This window comes from Miscanthus floridulus, chromosome 2, assembly GCF_019320115.1.
Source record: "Miscanthus floridulus cultivar M001 chromosome 2, ASM1932011v1, whole genome shotgun sequence".
NCBI classification, from domain to species: domain Eukaryota; kingdom Viridiplantae; phylum Streptophyta; class Magnoliopsida; order Poales; family Poaceae; genus Miscanthus; species Miscanthus floridulus.
Genome location: NC_089581.1, coordinates 7,957,285 through 7,977,098, shown reverse-complemented (window position 1 = coordinate 7,977,098; position 19,814 = coordinate 7,957,285). Strand labels below are relative to the sequence as shown.

Below are 19,814 nucleotides of genomic sequence, written 5' to 3'. Positions count from 1 at the left end.
GATGGGGAGATACTGAATGATGAAATGGTCATCATTCACCCCTCTGGCTTGGTAGGTGAGCTAAGAATCTTCGAGCCATATACCGGGGTTCATCTCCCCAGTGTACTTGGCGATGTTGGTGGGTGGTTGGAAGCGCCGTGGGAACGGCGCCCTCCGGATGTGTTGGCTAAAGGCCTGTGGTCCCGGGCCCTCTGGGTTGGGACTCTGGTCATCTAGCCGGCGACCATACCTGGGGCACGTTTCATTGCTCCCCTTGATGGTCTGGCCAGGGCCCGCATCGCCTGTCCTCACCGGCGCCCGATGAACGTCATCAACACGCCGGGCCTGATGCCGGTTGCTAATGACGCTGCGAGCATCTTGGTTCGGATCGAGCCGTTCACGTGTTGGTGGTCGGTGTGGAGCATGCGCCGGGTCAGACCGCGGCGCAGCTGCGGCCTCCCGTGCCGCGCTTGGTGGTTGCAGCGGTGAGCGGATGGAGCGATCCATCTAGCGCGTCTCCACTCCCCTGGTGGGGAGGGAGGACACGAGTCGAAGTCGCGATGTGGAGCTCTCTGCCTGTTGAACGATGGCAGCTTCCACCAGCGCCTAGAGGTTCCGGTAGACCGCCCGTTCTTGAGGGTTGATGGGCTCAGGAACGCCGCGTAGAAGCATTGCCACAGCGGCGATATTCTGGCTAGCCCGAGCGAACTGTGGGGGGTTGTTCCCCTCATTCATGATGTCGTGCTGGACCTGGCGGGCGTGACCCCGAGCGCCGCTCGCTGGGTCACGCGCATGGGGCGCAACGTGCTGCACCGAGCGCGCCGGTGTAGGCGATGGCTGGTTCTGCCGCCGTTGTCGTAGCTCCTCGGTGCGCCCTTGTGCAAGCGCGAGGGATCCCACACGTGGGTCCGGAGGCGTGTGAGTCTGCACAGACTCCGCAACCACCGGCGGTTGCCTCGGAGCGTCCGCCATAGCGTACTCTCGGGACGAATGGTGGCTAGGTGCCACATCCCCGATGCTGGAGCCGTTGCTTTCGACCTCGTCGTCCAGGAGTTCACGGAAAGTGTTGGGAGCATAGCTCGCCATTCCCACGAATTCGGATGTAAGAGGGGGGCGGCGCCAGCGTCCCTCAGAGCCCCCGAGCGCATGCATCCGCGGGGGACGCGAGGCCGCAAGGGAACCAGTCGTACGGTGTTTGTGGTGTGGATAATACTGTTCCTCCGGATAATCGGCGGGAGATGGTAAATAGAGAGTAAATAACAGTATGTACATTACTCACAGCAGAGTTTGAGTAGAGAGTTTGCTCGGAATGAAGCACAGACGCCCTGTCGTTGAAGTTGTCGTGCGTCTCAGAGCCGATGGAGGGCGCCCCCCGACGGGTGCCGAAACAAGTGCCTCCTCGCGGAGGTGTAGTACGCCAAGCCGGTCGGCGACGAAGTCCAGGCTTCCGAAAAGGAAGGCCTGAGACGGCTCGAAGACGGGTCGAACCCACATCCCAACAGGTGGGAGTGCAGGAAACTCCAATGAGCCGAAGCGAGTCATATCGCTTCTGCCTGCCATGGTGAAGGTGGCGGAAAAGTGGGCCATCCGATGACCAAAAAGTGTTGAACGTACAACGTCTTCCTCATGGACGGCGCCAACTGTCGGTGCAGAAAGTGACTAATAAGTAAATATTTGTAGTTTTACCGTACGTTGTGATCGGAGGTGGCCTAGCACTCAATGACACAGGGTTTATACTGGTTCAGGCAACGTGCACTACGTCTAGTTTGAGTCGATCGGTGACTTTATTCCTGAGCCCAGGTGCTCGAAGTTTGTTGTGAGGTTACAAACGGAATGGAGAAAGATTGGGGGTACAAGAGGCCCGGTCGGACTCTAGTTTGAAGGGCCAAGAGCGACGAGAGCCCCGCTATGTGCTAAGTGTTCGAGCGTGTACTCGGTATAACTTTAGAATGCCTAAAGTTACAGAGGATGAATTAATGTAAGTGAACTGATTGATCTGAATGAACTGAGTCCTCTTTTTGGGAGAGAGCGCATCCCCTTTTATGGATGAAGGGGGTGGCCTTACAAGTGAGAGGGGGAGAGTCTGTATACTGCTAAGTCTTGCTGCCCACGCCGGCGGGTACAAGATGATGGTAGACGCCCATAATACTGTTTAATGTCGGATGCACATGGGAGGTTGCATTGTCTTTTTCTGGTATGGCAGATGTCGGTGCCTGCCACACTGTTGATACCCAGAGGCATGTAAGGGGTTTTACCATGTTCGTCTGGTACGGTAAATGTCGGCGCCCACAACACTGTTGATGTCCAGAGGCATGTGGGGAGCCTTACTGTATTTGTCTGGTATGGGAGTTGATGGCGCCCACAACACTGTAGAAAAATATCAGCGCCTACAATACTGTTGGGGTTCTGTCATGCCAGGAGGGTCGCAGGGTACGGTCTGGCAGGTGCATAGGGTACGGTCCCTGGTATTGCGGTTTTGACTTGTGCGCCCTACCTTACTTTCTCCGTCCATTCCCTGGTCCTTACCGAGCGGGCGTCCCCGGTCGGTTGGTCATAGTCGGCTCTGATTGCGCCAGTCGGAGAGGAGCTGTAAGCAGGGGTTCGGCGCTTTCCCGGTCAGAGAAGCGGGTAGGAGTCGGAAGTGGTGTTTTGGCTAGGCCTTTCGGTCGGAGAGGCCGTCCGGAGGTGGGCTGGAGATCGAAGCGAGCGCTCCGGTCGGAGAGGCGGGCCGGAGTCGGAAGCGGGTGCCAATCCGCCTTGGCCAGGCCCTCCGGTCGGAGATTGGATCGCCATTCTGGCATGTCGTTTAGGTACTTGGGCCGACCCAAGAGTTGCGCGTTGGTTCGCAACGTTGTCTGCTAGGCCGAGCTTTTGTTGGGAAGCCGATCCATGAAGGACCCCGGGTTTATGAACCCGACACCATGGTCTAGTTGATCTCAATAAAAAGATTATAATTCATTTTGCCTGGCATTTATGTGTCTTTTAGGTGTCTATTAATCCTGAGTCAAAGTCAAGACAAACCAACAGGGAAGTTCTCAATGTACTCATCAAGTTGCATGGGAAGACAGCTCTGGGCGGCAAACTGCCTGCCTATGATGGAAGGAAGAGTCTTTATACTGCTGGTTCACTTCCTTTTGAATCAGAGGAGTTTGTCGTTACGCTGGTTGATCCAGAAAAGAAGGAGAAAGAAAGGTCTTCCCAGATCCTATTTTGGTCCAATTTTCAGTACTACATGAAAGTTATCTCTCACCAGCACATATTAATCCTTTTCAATTTATAGGTCAGAGAGGGAGTACAAAATCACAATTCGAATTGATGAGAGAACAGATTTGTACCACCTTCAGCAGTTTCTGCGTGGAAGACAGAGGGATATGCCTCAAGAAACCATACAAGTACTTGATGTTGTCCTCAGGGAGTCGCCATCTTGAAAGTATAATAGCTACACACAGTTTCCTGCTTTGAATTTTGCTTTAGTAATCTTTTATCCAGGGTACTGACAAATTTTTGGTTAAATGTCACTGCAGTTATGTCACAGTTTCCAGATCCTTTTTCTCTACTACTTTTGGTCACAGAGGCGACATTGGCGAGGGGCTTGAGTGTTGGAGGGGTTACTACCAGAGCCTGCGCCCAACACAAATGGGGCTTTCACTGAATATAGGTAATAGCCTGTCTATGTTTTTGTTGGTTCCATGCCTTTTGTTTGATATGTTTTGGTAATTAACATTGGTTTTAATGTTGCCTTTTGCATACATATCAGCAACATCCTTTTTTAAGCCTGTGTCAGTTATCAAATTTGTGGAGGAGTACCTGAACATGCGTGATACATCTCGGCCTTTGTCGGACAGGGATCGTGTGAAGGTAATGTTTTTACACACTGACAATCTAGAAAGCTTCTTGTACAGTACATCCTCCTATTGGCTCCTTTTTGTTGAGTGATCTTATATGATATTAATTGTGTTCAGGTAAAGAAAGCATTAGGTGGAGTTCGCATTGAAACAACTCGCCAACAGGATCAAATCAGAAGATACAAGATAACAGGGGTTACTTCCATCCCTATGAGCCAGCTGATGTAAGTATCTATATGCAAATGCTGCCTTTCTTTTCCCTTCTCTCTACATCATTTATGTTCTGGAATATTAATGCTAAGATTAATCTTTGCAAGTTATGCCTTGAGTTTTGAGTATTTTGTGCATGTTTGTATGTGGGTAGGCAAAGTATAAGACAGGGTCTAGGAGTAACAAATATGTTGAAAGAATATTCAGTCTGAGGTTGACGTTTATGATTTGTGTTCACTGATGAATATTAATTCTTCACTAATGAATATTAATTCTGAATTACTGGCACATCACTTACTAACTGCTAAATAGCTGTAGTATTACTATATCACAATTGGAACGATCTGGCCTATGTCAACACTGTGTCATGAACTTACGGCTCCTTTTTGTCATTTTAGATTTCCTGTTGATGATAAAGGAACAAGAAAGACTGTTGTGCAGTACTTCTGGGACAAATACAACTACAGTTTGAAGTATGGTTCTTGGCCTTGCCTTCAGGCAGGCAGTGATTCATGACCTGTATATTTGCCTATGGAGGTACTGTATCCATGATCATTCAGCTGTACTTGAATTATTCATGTTAAGTTCATTGTTTTAATAAAAAATATGGTTGTAGGTTTGCAAGATTCTAGAAGGGCAGAGATACTCTAAGAAGCTTAATGACAGACAAGCGACCAACATACTTAGAGCAACATGTAAACGTCCCCAGGACAGGGAGCAGAGCATACGTGATGTGCTCTTCTGGACCCTTATTCCTCTGCTGTTTAATACAATAATTATTATCTCTGCAGGATATCGTTTCTAATGACAAAATTTTCTTATGTGCTACATAGATGGTTCTGCATAACAAGTATGCAGATGATAGGTTTGCTCAAGAGTTTGGCATCAAAGTTAGCAGTGATCTAGTGACTGTTCCAGCCCGTGTGCTGCCTCCACCCCTGGTAACTTTGCTAATTTTGTTTTCCTTGCTCAAAGATTAGTGTCCAGGAATCACCTTTGTTTTATTCTTTGAGGAATAATCAGTTTCTTTGTTGTATTTCAGTTGAAATATCATTACTCTGGTAGGGAGAAAACTTGTGCGCCAAGTGTTGGACAATGGAACATTCTCAATAAGGTGAGATTATGTTCTTACCTAGAAATTTATCACTGAAGTTAGTTGAGCATTGCCATAGTTGTCAATAAATTTATTGTGAACTTGTCCAGCATCTTTGTGCACTGTTTGTCAATCTTTTTTTTTCTGGGAAATGTTTGTCAAGCTTTTAGTAGTGTCTTTTTGTTTAATGCTGAAACTATCATTACCAAATTTTCTAGCCAGTCTTTCTAGATGTAACAAAGCTTTTTTTTACCACTGTTCTGGTACCCTTTTCCAGAAAATGATCAACGGAGGAACTATTGATAACTGGACTTGTTTGAACTTTTCACGCATGCGACCTGATGAGGTACAGAGGTTCTGTATGGATCTGATTCATATGTGCAATGCAACTGGAATGGTAAGTTCTTTACTATCTGTATGTGTTCTCAAGTCATTCCAGACAGTTCACTATATATTGAAGTTAACTTCTAATCATCCCTGTAGGTTGTCAATCCACGTCCATTTGTTGATGTCAAGTCTGCAGCTCCTAACCATATAGAGAATGCTTTGAGAGATGTACACAGGAGAGCCACACAAATGCTTGCCCAACAAGGAGTGGGAAATCAGCTGCAGCTTCTAATCGTAATTCTGCCTGATGTTAGTGGTTCTTATGGTATGCATACTTGTCTCTAGGTCTGGGTTCATACACACCTTTACAATTTATTAGGATTTTTGTTATATAAATGACTCTCCTACTTTTGCAAGGTAAAATCAAAAGAGTCTGTGAGACTGACATTGGAATTGTATCTCAGTGTTGCTTGCCAAAGCATGCTAGCAGGCCAAACAAGCAATATTTGGAAAATGTTGCACTCAAAATCAACGTCAAGGTCCAAAAACCTATATTTTTTGCATTAAGTTTTTTTTTTGGTTCTTTCATGCAGGAATGTATTAATTCCTTTCATTTAAGCAGGTTGGTGGGCGCAACACGGTTCTTGAGCGAGCCTTTGTACGCAATGGCATACCCTTTGTGTCAGAAGTCCCAGCAATCATCTTTGGCGCAGATGTCACACACTCCCCACCAGGAGAGGACTCTGCATCATCCATTGCTGCTGTTAGTTTCTTCTTATAACTGTCAAGTTATCTCATATTTCAGTTGTATGATTTGCTTACAATGTGATATTCCTGTTCATAATTTAGTGCAATCTGAGCTATGTAAAAATAAGTTATCATGCTGCTAACTTTGACTTTCGTTGGAATTGTGTAGGTGGTGGCATCAATGGACTGGCCAGAAATCACCAAGTACAGAGGCCTGGTTTCTGCTCAACCACACCGACAAGAGATTATAGAAGATTTGTTTACTGTCACTAAGGATCCGCAGAAGGGGCACAATGTTAATGGTGGCATGATCAGGTAAGTTTTTGATTGATCTGAGTTGACCTATTGTTAGTTATCAAATGGTTTATCTGGGTAACTGACATGGTCTTGTTTGCAGGGAGCTACTGATTGCTTTCCGCAGGAAGACAAACAGAAGGCCTGAGAGGATAATATTCTATAGGTATTGTGTTCCAGATTCCTGTTTTTGGTTCATTTTTTCTACGCTATTGAGTGAAGTATCTTGACTTATCACGCCTATACAGGGACGGTGTAAGTGAAGGTCAATTCAGCCATGTACTTCTTCATGAAATGGATGCCATGCAGAAAGGTATGATTTCCAGCGTCGTAATTTGTCTGTCAAATATGGTTTGCTTTGTCGTATGCCCATGTCAATGGTTGTGTCCCTTTCCGTTTCAAGGCTTGTGCTTCCTTTGGAGGAGGGATATCTACCTCCAGTCACATTTGTGGTTGTCCAGAAAAGACATCACACAAGGCTTTTCCCTGAGGTTCATGGAAGGCGTGATATGACTGATAAAAGTGGAAACATTCTGCCCGGTTAAGCATTTGCTGATCTGGGGTTATTTTGTGCCTTACTTGTGCTGCAGGAACTGTGGTTGACCAACAGATTTGCCATCCAACTGAGTTTGATTTCTACTTGTGTTGTCATGCTGGTATTCAGGTATGTTGGTACCTCGGTGCACATTCTTTTCCAGAACAGCACTTATTAGATATTGAGCGTCAAAAAATATTTCTTGTCACGGAACAAGTCGGCCCACCCATTACCATGTCCTCTATGATGAGAATCATTTTACTGCTGATGCACTGCAGTCACTGACCAACAATCTTTGCTACACGTAAGTTCAACTCCTCTTCACTCTCGAGTGCTCTTTCTCTCTCGGACTCTTTGGTTTACCTAACATCTGTCTACTGTTAATTGATGAAATGCAGTTATGCTCGTTGCACCCGTGCTGTATCAGTGGGTAAGTTTTTATTCTAGCTGCTCTTCTGTTTCCTATCATAATCTGCTCAGCTGAAGCTTTCATTGATATGAGGCTCTTTCTTGTGAGCTTGTAACATGAGAAAATTTCAAGCTCTTTGATACGATTTTAACTGCAAACTGGGAGTAGTCGTTCAATGAGTGAACACATTGGCAGCATTTCATTTAAATTGTAGATGTATTCTCAACCAGTGCAATGTAGTTTGATTAGTGAACACGAACGGTATTCTCTACATCTGTGCAATGTGTTATTTGAATTTACATTCAAGAATATTGTTGTCAGCTCTAACACCATCTTTATCTGTTGGGTTCATGATCATTGTTTCATTGTTATTATTAGTCCTATTGTTGCTCTGTACAGCTGTCACTATCGTGTGAACAACTATTTTCTTGAAGGGAAAATTGTGTTCTTGCCCTTGTTCAGTAGTCCAATTGTGATTTTGCTCCTGCTTTTTCAACTTTGTATGTTTACTCCTGCTATTTTGAAATAAATGGTTCCGTTTGCCCCTGCTTTAGACGTCCGTCAAATGGACATGGATTAAACGAATTAAAAAAATTATAAATCTGAAAAGCAAAGGCGAAATGACCACACTGCCCTCTATCCTTATCGCCTCATCCCAAACAGAAGCATGGGTCGCCTCATCCCAAGTCTCGTACGCGGCTGCATCCGACGGCGGCAACGGCGGAAGAACCAGCGGGGCGGGGCTGCCTCCTGGCAGCGGGGGCTGTATCGGCGGGGCGCGGGCTTCCTCTAGGCGGCCGCGGGGAGGTCGCGGCGCTCACCCGCGGGTCTCGGCACACGCGCGCGCTAGGCGGCGGCGGCACCCTGCCGCGGGGATCCGGTGGCGTCCGACCGCACGTCCCGGCATCGCCCGCCACAGGCCACACCGAGCGTGAGTAGCGAGCGCACCAGCAGAGCAAGCGTGGGGCTGTCGGCTTGCCACGGATCCGCCGGTGCCGCCGTGCCAGCCTCCAAGCAACACCGTTGCAGCGCTGCGTGCCGAGGCAGGGACGAGCGACGACGATTCGGCAAGCTCCATGGATTCCTGCGTCCGCCAGGTCCTAAAGGAAGAAGCAAAGAAGCATGACCGGAAATCTGGAAGCAGCAGCCTGGATTCAGTACAAACGGAGTCGCCGCAGCCTGGAATCTCCCATCTATGTAGTATGAGACTCGAATACTCGATCTCCTCACTTGTGTGCTCAATAATGTATATACAAGACTCGATCTCCTCTCTATTTTGTTCAATGAGAATACAAATTGTGTCGATATGCTGCCTGAGGCTGGGTTAAAACCGACCCGAAAAAACTGACCCAAAATTTCGGTTAGAACCGAACGTCCAAGCCTAGTCATAATGCTATCATAATACTGCTAAGGCGCTGCCAAAATTTTGAATATTTTTTTGGATATTAAATCTGAACTGAAATAGTTGCAAGTTGGGTCAAATATATTTGATCAAATATAAATGTCTAATTCCCAAATCAGGGGCAAAATCACAAATAGGCATAACAAACAGGGGCAAAATCACATGGGCATTTCTGTCCTTTTGTATAAAATGTAACACCGTTAAGGGAGGATGACGGAATAGGGGCAAAGTGGTGTTTCTTTTAAAAAACAAAGGGGTAAATTCACAAAGTCAAAAAAACAGGGGTAAAATTACAATTTTGATACAAAGCAAGGATAAAAATGCAAGAGCCCCTTTCTGAAACCATGCATCATTTCCTTGTGCTCTTTTATGATGTAGACTAGATGCAAAATAGTTGGTTACCAGTCATCACTAATGGGGTGTTCTTTGCTTTCCAGTCCCGCTAGCCTACTACGCCCACCTTGCCGCATTCCGTGCACGCTACTATGTGGAAGGTGAAAGCTCAGATGGTGGGTCAACCCCTGGCAGCAGCGGGCAGACAGTAGCCCGGGAGGGGCCTGTGGAGGTGCGTCAACTTCCGAAGATCAAGGACAACGTGAAGGACGTTATGTTCTACTGCTGAGCTGCTCCAAGTTCGGCATTCAAGCTTTCTTTTTGCTAGATGATGGGATGTTCTCTTCTTTTTATGGATGTTTCTGGTAATCTTATGAGTGACTTGTCCTTGATATTGAGCTAGTTGCTCATATTTTCATCTCTTGGTATTCGGAGTAGCTAGGTTATGACTGGAGCTCGGTCTTGAAGGCCTAAAACTCTGTTTGGATGAAACCAATGCAAGCACTCCATAAGTTTTATGTTCTTGCCTGCTTTCTGTTTGATCAGTTATTATCTTATCTGCTTTGCTGCTTAGTCTGGGTGACATGTTATTTTTCTGGAGATATTAACATGAAGTATTTTCCCAGCCATTTTGATTGATATTTGGTTCTGAACCTTGGGTGGTCAGGCCCTTGTAGAAGTCACATGCTGCATCTAGTGGTTAGTGGCTTGGACCTTTGACTTCCAAATGAGTCCGCAGAACCAAATGAATGTGGCAACTTTAAGCTTAACTGGTGTTGCAAGATAGCAAGTTCTCTTGTTGTTTCTGGTATGTATCTGCTGGAGAAAGGATTGAGTAAGATTTACTCTTTGCTGTTTGGTCACGGTTTTTTAAGTTGGCTACATCACAAGATGTTATTCTAGTTCAGTTTCTGGGTGCAGCATAACCTTTCATGGTTGATATGGCCACTGGCCAGACATGGCTTGTGATCTGCTTCCATCGAAACACAGGCGAAGTGGTTCGTCGGTACCTTTGGCGACACTCATGGTTGCAAGTGATGGGATCTAACTAGCTGCAGAGCCCAGCTTCCTAGTGTCTCTAGCGGCTGGCATGTGTGATCACTTGCTAATATCGCTCTTTGGTTGCGAAAGCAAGTAATGCTTCTCATTTTAGATCCCATACAGTTACTAGTACAGGTGTATGGAGTACAACAAGCACAGACAACTCTACACAGCCTGTTCGTTTCGCCGTGGCTTGTCGTAAACGATCGTAAATTTTCAGCCGGAACAGTATTTTTCTCTCACACAAACCAACCAACAGTACTTCTTCACGAACAAGCAACGAAACGAACCAGCCAACCGAACAGGCTGACAATCGGTCAGCCAATGATTTGTGCTGCTGAGTTGGTCACGTCATTGCTCGGCGGTATTTACGGCACAGAGACGGCATGTCACGGCCATTCTGCCAGCTACAAGCTGCTTTAGATACAAGAGCAACCGCAGACCATGCTACTTGGAACAGCACTAGTAGGAGTACTATTATTTCGTTGCTCAAGAAAATTTCATAGAAATAGAAGGGCATCCGGTGTATACCAGTAGCACACATGTACAGAGCTAAGTTTACACAATCTCTAGTACAGATATCCTCATATCAATTCTACCAAAGTAGAAACTAGCAAGCATAAAAATTTTGATAGAAAACTATCAGCTTGCTATGTTGTATTATCGTACAGCCTCCCAAAGGGGGAATCAGTCAGTACAGCCAAAAGGTGTGCTCTCATTTGGCATAGGATCAATATATTGCAGGTGCATACTTGACTGGTATCCATGCCAGGGTACACCAGAATCACGATCCAGCAGTCCAATCGATCCAGTTTTTCCCTGCCTCTTGAGGTACCTCAACGCCTGTAACGGTGACGCTTGAAGTTGAAATAGAGATGGAGAATCCCACGTTCAAATGTACACTTGAACCCCTTCTTGTGTGAGTATTCCCACTCCTTGTTCACAATACGGAAAGACTGGGAATAAAACAAAGTGAAAAGACTGCCCATGGAAAAATATATACGAAACATTAGAAGGCACAAGGCTTACAATATCCTCGTATGGAGGGCCGGCGTGAAATCTTATGAGACAAGTCTCACCAGTGCTTCCATCTTTCTCTATACTGTACGTTGGTGCTTTTGATTTATCGACAAGATCAGGGTAAAATATATTGAACTTGTAGCCTTGAACGATTTTAGGCGGTGGGTTATCATGGTCATAATGAGTCTGGTTGTATTTATTCCATTCATATCCAGTGTGCACCCGATTGAAGTACTTGGGCTTTCTTGGTCGATACTTGTCGTGCCACCAGTACACCTGCGAGCATATTGAACAAGCATATGCCATCAGAAACCAGCTGAGTTCATAAGCGGTAGGATGCACCAAAGTTGCTAAATCACGCTTCTTGTGTGTAAAACTTGTTACCACCCATGGTATCGAACTCAAATATGGCATTACCCCTATATTAAACTATCAAAATATACTCAACTACAATTACATGAGTCAACAGATTACTTGAAAATTTTGGTGTAGCTTAAGGTGTGTTATATATAGTCCAGATTATAGCAAGATAACCATCGGTCCTTCTGGATCAACACTAAAAATTGTCACAGTCACACCATATCCCAGTTGAATTCTGAGAACTCTCTCGCTAATCCAGTATCAAGGCAGAATATTGGAAAATATAGATAAAAACGCAATGGGATCAAAGGAAAATCATCCAAACCTGTGAATCAAGGTTCACTTCAGCACCGACACCAAATACTGCATCTCCTTCCTCCATAGCTCCCATCGTTTTTATGGCCTTCATCTCCATCTCATCAGGTACTCTTGCCTTTGCTTTCATGGCTTCCTGAACTTTCCTTTGATGCTCCAAAACTACAGCTTCACGTTTTCGGTCCTGGAGATGATTAAAAGCATTAAGTATGAGTTGCCAACCTCATTCTAATCATCTAATCAACTCATAAAATAAACCCTAATAACTTGATGTTCTTAAGAAAAATCTTCACCCATTGTGTTTGTATATGAACTCTAGAAAGCCCTCAAATTTAAGTCACCATAAGGAGCATTGCCATCAAAAGTAAGATCTAAATGAATCAATGCCCCCCTCTTAGGGTAAGACATGCAGGAAGGCCTGCAGAAGCTTGAAAGGTTGTCTTCTTAATGAAAAAAATATCAGTAGAACTTTTCGTCCTAATATTGTTAGTTAGCCTCTTTTGTTGCATAATATGGAGTCCAGTTACTAACAATCTGTATTTGACAATTAAACTACTCAGTTAACTGCACTGCAGCAAATAACTAGTACAGTTCCAATCATGTTTCTATTAATACTATTAGAAATAGAAACACAGGACTCTACCAGCTCAGCTTTGTCCTCTTCAGGATCAATTGCATCTTCATCTTCATTGCCATGCATTAGCTGTGGAGAGAAGGATCCATCTTCCTCTTCAAATTGGTTTTCTGTGTGCTGAGGTATAGGCTCAGGCGAATATCGTTTATCATCTACAAATAGAACATACATCAGAAATCACTTCATTATCTTGGAAACATAGTTGATTGAGTAATCAGAAAAGAAGGTAAACCTTCGTCCTCATGCATCTCATCCTCCAGTTTATTATCATCTTCTTTCTCAGATTCCACATCCTGTTCAACAGCACCAGGATGCTCCAGTCGATGTAAATGCTTCCTTAGGATAGAAGCATGGATCTCCCTCAGGCAAGCCTGCGATGCAAACAAGCATTTTTCGTAAGTATAAACTGCAAAATCAAAATTCAGAAGTTCAATGTAATAGCTCAGCTCTAGATTATAAAGGATTACTGTAATAAGCCTGTAAAGAAGTTCAGATCATGCAACTGCACCACAGGTTACCAACCAACCAGTGATGGCAAAGTAGCGCCTTTTGCCTATTACTGAGGCCCTAGTCAATAAACCCATGCATCCTTATTTTCAAAAAAAAAAATGCATCGTTTTACTTTGTATAACGGTATGGATAGACTGGCATTTGCAGACCCACTGGCATACCTTTGCTTTGTAAATATGAAGCCGTTTCAGGATAGCTTCCCAGTATTCAACAACTTTTGCAGTTCCAGAGCGCATTTGGGACTCAATTTGACTTTGCATATCTTCAAGCTCTGTGGAAGTTTTACCATCCAGGAGACTTTTTACATCCCCCTCAATACTTGCATGCAAACCTCTCTCTTCTGCAAGAACCTCAGGTGGTGGTTCCTCACCACGGACCCTAGCCCGATCTAGGGCATCTCTTTTCCGAGCCTCACCTAGCTCCCATTCGCATACCACCATGAGTGCCTGATAAATTTTCAGATCAACATAGACATAATGCATTAGCATTCTTGCTAATCATATGAACAAGTTTCTGTAAGGAACTGAGGGGAAATTATATATACGAAGTTAGAGATATATCATGACAAACTAAAGCATTTTTTTCCTAACCAAATAAAATCTATTATAGGAAAATGGAGGCTACTGTCAGTTTTGTATCCCACCACAATCCCTAGTTAGGAGCACATTGTTCCATACTTAGCATTTTCAACATAAAAAACTATACATTTTATACATCTTGCTCACAGTTATTCAGGAAGAAGGTAACATTATCATGCATCTTAATGCCAACAAGTTATTCAGGAAAAAGGTGAAAGAAAATGACATATACCTCCCAGTACTTAACATTTGTTTGGCTTTCCCTGTCCAGATCAAGATGCATCTTAATGTCATCACGTAGCTCTTTCATTTCTTTCACTGTTAATCCCTACACATACATGTCAGGAAGTGCTAAGTTATAAAATGCATATATTTTGAATGCACTGTATGATGGTGTCAGAATATTATACAATAGTTGGCTTTAAAAACCATACAGAAAATTACACAGGTAAGTGCTGCTGGGACAGCACTTTTTTCAGTTGAATTACAATTGGATAAGGATGAACAAAGGATGCTCACCTTGAACACCAGATAGGGCTCATTTAATTCAATGTCAAATCCATCTGAGAAATTAAGATTCTTAAGGAGAACATCAATAGGCTTTGTACGCCCCTCCCGCAACCTGATCTCAGACCTGACCTTGCTTTGGTCAAAATGAAACTGCACTCCAAAATGAGAAATGCTAGATAAATAACAATTCCATATTAACTCCAACACAAATTGAATAGTGTTTGAAGGGTGGGCCTGGTGTAAGTGGTAGAGTACTACCGACTGTGACCGGAAGGTCCTGGGTTCGAGCCGCAGCCTCCTTGCATTTGCACATCGCAAGGGTAAGGCTTGCTGCTAATACCCTTCCCCTAGACCCCGCACAGTGCGGGATGCTCTCAGCACTAGGTACGCCCTTTTTACAAATTGAATAGTGTTTGTCAGGTTTTAAGATATTAACCTCTTCCTCCTTCTTCTCCCAGTCTTGAAACTCAGCACGTGCTCTTTCTCTAGCTAGCAATGCCTTCAAAATGGCAAGTACATGTATTTAATTCCAAATGGAAAAACTGTCTAAATGTAATAAATGACAGACATAAACCAACAAAATTATTGTAAAAGAGATTTATGATCGACAAATACAAACCATTTCCTCTTCATGCTGTGCCTTTTCAATTGCTCTTTCTTCCCTTCTTTTCTTAACCTTCTCTATTTCAGCCTACATTTGACAGAGCGAATATAACGATTAGGCACTGCAAGAAAAACATAATCTTCAACTTTTTCTTTGAAAGAAGACTGAACAACAAATTTTCTGGCTAGCAAAGTGTACAGTGCACTACATGACAAAAGCATGAATAAAAAAAATACATATGTACAGTACACCTTATTAATTCATTGGAAGTAGACATCCAAGTAAGGAGGTAGGATGACTACGATATGCTCTAAAGTTCCAACTAATAAACAATGGGATTAGATATAGAGAACTAGTCCAGAAATTCATGTTCCATTGTACCATTCTTTCTTGCTGTTTCTTCTTCTCAGATTTGACAGAAATGTCCACCTTCTGTCCCTGAGATACATCACGCTCTATCTTCTTTCGCCACACAAAACTGTAAAGAGACAAGATAGAAGGCATCCTTCTTTGAATATTGTTTTGTCACAATGAAAGCAGCTGCTCAAGGAATCTTATAGTGGTAATGCAAAAAGAAGGTAGCAAATAATTTGGGTGCTCAAGGAAGCCACAAACATTTTAGTTTACTTGACAATATGTGCAAACATTAGAAATCATATCCCAAGGTAAACATATTATCAGAAGAGTGTGAACATAAAGTGCAAGAATATGCCAAACTATAAGGCAAAAATATGGTGTCTGAAAGGATATATATCAATAATTCAAGATTGGGCACACAAGGGAACAAAGGAAAAAATAATTAAGCAAATTTGAATGAACAACACTACAAGTCTACAAATCCAAAACTTTGTTTAAAAGTACCATAACCATCTTGTGAAAAAAAAACTACATAAGCCATTGAAACAACAAACAAAATCCCCATGGTGATGTAAGAAAATTGTATTAAAAAAACTTCGCAAAACTAGCCGCCTACTAGATTTTATCATGTCAGAGATAATAACAATGGATGCTTACTGGCTCGAGCATCACTGAGCTCCACTTTCATTTCTATGTTTTACTTTTACAAATTACAACAGCCTAAGTTAGTTCAACTCTTCATGAATTGTTACCACAATAACCTAATTAGTCAGCAAGTGAATTTTTTCCCTTGATCTATTAGTTGCGTCCAGCAACCTAAATCAGCTTTGTTACTGGTAACGTTAAATACCATTACAATTTTATCACCGCATAAACAGTATTTATGTACCAGGAAACCACCCCGATATCTGCCCAGGTACAATCATCTAGAGCATGCCACTAGTTGCCACAACAAGTTAGTTCTATTGATAGTCTTATTATAGGTGCCATTAGCAGCAGTATTTATTTGGATACAACATGGGTAAGTAAGAGTGTTAAGATGTTTGCAATGGTGTTGGTGTTATAGGTGACAATTGTTGAACTAGTTTTGTCAATGTACAACATCGTGCACGATTTTCTCAGTTCTAGTTCTAGCATAAAATAGCCCCTGCTTCCCAACTCTCTTTAGGTTTCTCTCTCCTTTGGTGGTTATTAGCTATTTTGGCGTTGTTGTTTTTTTCTCCCCAGAAAGACTGGGCAAATTAGACCCAAAATCTTTTCCCCAGATAACAAGAATTACTGAATTGCTGCACAATTGCATATGAGAGGGAAAAGAATTCACGTACTTCTCTGTCAGGTTGGGATCGCCAAAGGGGTTTGAATCGTTGGAGTAGCCAGAAACCGCATTCGCCTTCAGCTTCTTCGCCACTTTCTCCGCCTACGCATCCACCGCCGCCAACAACGAGTCAGCAATTAGAGCCCAGACCGCAACCCTAATCCCAACCCAATCAAAGGGAAAGCCACCACTTCAACAGCTCAATCCCATACCTTCTTCTGCGCCTTCTTCGCCATGTACTCAATGATCTGCTCCTCGGTAACATCCCGGCGCCTTCGGCCGCCGCTCCTTCCCCGACGTCCGGAGTCCGACCCCGAATCCTCGCTCCTGCTGCCGCTTGCGTCGCTGGAGGACGGGGTGTCCCTCCGGCGGTGGCTCCTGCGACGGTGGCGTACCCGGCTCCGGCGGGGTGAGCCGCTGGAATCGGAGGCGGCGTCCGAGCCGGACGGGGACGGGCTGCGCCGCCGCCGAGACGACGACGAGGGCCACCGGCCCTCGCTGTCGCGGTCCCGCTTCGGCATGTCGGCGACGAGAGGGAAGCCGCGCAGAGTCTCGCGGCCGTGGGCTGGTAAATTGTTTAGCGGATTAACTGAGGTCGGTTATCCATGTTCATTGGGCTGGGCCGCAAGGAGCCCAGAAGAAGGCCCATAGTGTGAAAGGCACATCTAGGCCGAAATCGGACTCCAAAACGGAAGTACGGCCTTGTCTCCACCACATCCTTCATGGATTTTTTTTAGATGACATCCTTCATGGATCTGTGATTAATATAATAATAAATAAGGGGAAAAAAGGATAAAGGTGTGGATTAAAAAACAAAATGGGTTTCAAAAGTGGCCTTGGATGCAAGAATGATTGAACGGTGCCATGAACATTGGTGGCCCAAAGGTATGGATCCAGCGGATTAATTTGGGCCTCGATGACATGTCCTTCCTATTCTAGGAGTTGTTTGAATTTCGGCCGTACACGGGCACGCCACAATTGTGGCAGCCACAAAGTGTGGCGTGGAAAATCATCACCCCTACTGTGACGCTGAAAACGCGTTGCAATGAACTGAAAGCTATGTGGCGTGCCTAAACAACTCTTTCTTTTTTCTGTGGTCGTCGAAGCTGAGCTTGACGAGTTAAGGCTCGCAACCAAACAACCTCCTTCATTTCTGACATTCAACTATATTTGGCAGACATGGATGAAAAAAAACGTTTTGAATTCATATTCACTCTGGTAGAGTGGTAGGTTAGATTTTAAATAAAAAACATATTTTTTATATAAAAAACATATAGATCAAAAATTTTATAGAAGAATTCAGAATTTTTAGTGGGCGTACAATCCCATTTGGAACTTGTTCTACTTAAAAAGGATCAACCGAAAAGTTACTAGTACATAGAGGCCATAAAAAATCAGTCAAAAGTGAAAACTGACTTTTGGGCGTTTCACTCATGTAAGCAAAACTCTGGAACGGTTTCGACCATTTCCGAGATACTAGAAACGAACCGGGAAGAGCATTTGGCACCGCCCTCGTGGCCATTCTGCGTGAGAAACGGAACCGATCCTCACGTGGAAACCGAATTTTTTATTTTTTAATCTTTTTTGAAATTTTTTCATAAATATATTTCTGGATGTATGATTTCAAAATCTGAACTCTTAGCTCGATGTCATCGTTGTTGGCGTCGAGCTTGGGGCCACGTTGACGCCATGGACGCTGACATGGCAGCCAGCTCGGCGCTGTGGATCTCGGCGCCGAGCTCGGCGCCAACAATCCTGGCGTCAAGCCCTCTTACGTATGGGCCCGAGGTTCCTTTCTCTCTTCCTCTCTCTTTCTCTCTACCGTCCCCGTCTGCACCGCCCGCGCTGTCCCCACCCGCGCGCTCACGCCACCGTGGCCGCTCCCGCACACCCGCGCCCTCGGCGACCATCACCGCCTGCTTCGGCCCCGGGCCCGGGTCCTGCAACGCCCGACCACGCCAGGTAAAAATTATGAATATGCAATATAGATGCTTAGTTAGCTTTGATTGTAATGTAGCAGTTCGATTATTTATTATTTACTAGTTAATGTGATGACTCAGGTAGGTGATTTAGTTATTGATCTAGTGAGATAGATAGAAATATAGATACATATGTACATAGATATAGTTAGATATGTAGATAGATAGAAACATAGATATATAGGTACATAGACATAGCTATTTTGTAAGTACACTGTATATATATACGTAGTTATTATCTTATTTACTTAATTTGCAGTTAGAAAGTACTTGTTAGGTACTATCTATCTTCTAATTTGGACTAAAGGACATGTATTTCGTTATGTATTTGAACTATATGGACAACCTAGTGATCATATATCATGGAGGCACCGTTGAATGCGATCGTTATGGATATGTTGAGTTTATTAACATGTAAAGCGTGCCTGTGCTATTCAATGATAGACCTTCATTTAGTTAAATGGTTGCAAGGGCTCGGGAGGAGCTGCATTACCTTGGAGATGATGATGATGGCATTGCAGTTGAGGATGTCTCAATTTAATTAATTATGCATGTCTCAATTTATATATTAATTGTGTTAATTACGTATACATTTTAAGTTCATGTTTTCATCGTATATTGAATTTCTATTTCATTGGTTTTTTTTTTAGGATGGTACAATTCCACCTGCTCGACCCGACATACGAGGCGACCCACCAAGAACGTCTCATAGCGGAGAGGTAGGTAATAATCTATACGTTTTGTTTAATTTTTTGTGAGCGTACATGTGTTCGTGAAGTAACGGGAGACTACATTTTATTCCATGCAGGATCTTCCGCTCCTTCGTCCTAGAATCCATAATGGGTTCTTGGACATGCGGTACGACAACAGGTACACTCCTTTCTTGTAAAAAGCTAGTCTGAACGCTATCTCTTTTCAGGTTTGTCGTGGGTTGCCCAAGTTTAATTCAGCGGCCATAACTACGTTGGTTGACAGCTTTTATCTTCAATCGTTGTCTCCATTCATTGGCATTTGTTTATGCGCTTGCCTTTTTGACATGTAATCTTGCTTTGTCTAAAATATAGGTGACGGCCGGAGACTCATAACTTCCACTTACCTTTCAGAGAGATGACAGTCACGCTTCAGGACTGTCAGAAGATGCTAGGCCTGAGAATTCACAGCACGCAGTCACTGGGCAGTACAGGTCAGAAGGCTGGAGAGCACGAGTAGAGGCCTTGTTTGGGCGTGAGGTTGGCGAGCAAAGCGCTCGCACTTCTAGAGTTCTAATCTCCTGACTCCGATAAGAGTTCGCACAGTGCCTAGATGAGGCAGATGAGGAGACAGTTATGTACTACTACAGGGCGTGGTTCCTACACCTATTTGCCTACGTTCTCTTTCCCGACGTCACGAGTGACACTGTGTCGTGGATATGGGTCCA

General features: G+C 44.1%; 1 protein-coding gene and 1 pseudogene across 1 annotated transcript; one reads left to right on the top strand and one right to left on the bottom strand.

Moving 5' to 3' along the window:
* The window catches only part of LOC136537830 (protein argonaute MEL1-like), a 34,206-nt pseudogene extending 24,521 nt beyond the window's left edge, over positions 1-9,685 (top strand).
* Positions 9,686-10,713: 1,028 nt separating this feature from the next.
* LOC136537829 (splicing factor Cactin-like) lies at positions 10,714-16,970 on the bottom strand. The gene is made up of 13 exons (XM_066529799.1): positions 16,631-16,970; positions 16,429-16,520; positions 15,128-15,224; positions 14,762-14,833; positions 14,579-14,641; positions 14,152-14,292; positions 13,865-13,960; positions 13,216-13,500; positions 12,777-12,915; positions 12,554-12,696; positions 11,921-12,094; positions 11,245-11,511; positions 10,714-11,171 (listed from the first exon to the last, which is right to left on the bottom strand). Exons 1-13 carry the CDS (start codon positions 16,937-16,939, stop codon positions 11,052-11,054), a joined length of 1,998 nt encoding a protein of 665 aa, XP_066385896.1. The 5' UTR covers positions 16,940-16,970; the 3' UTR covers positions 10,714-11,051.
* Positions 16,971-19,814: the final 2,844 nt, after the last annotated feature.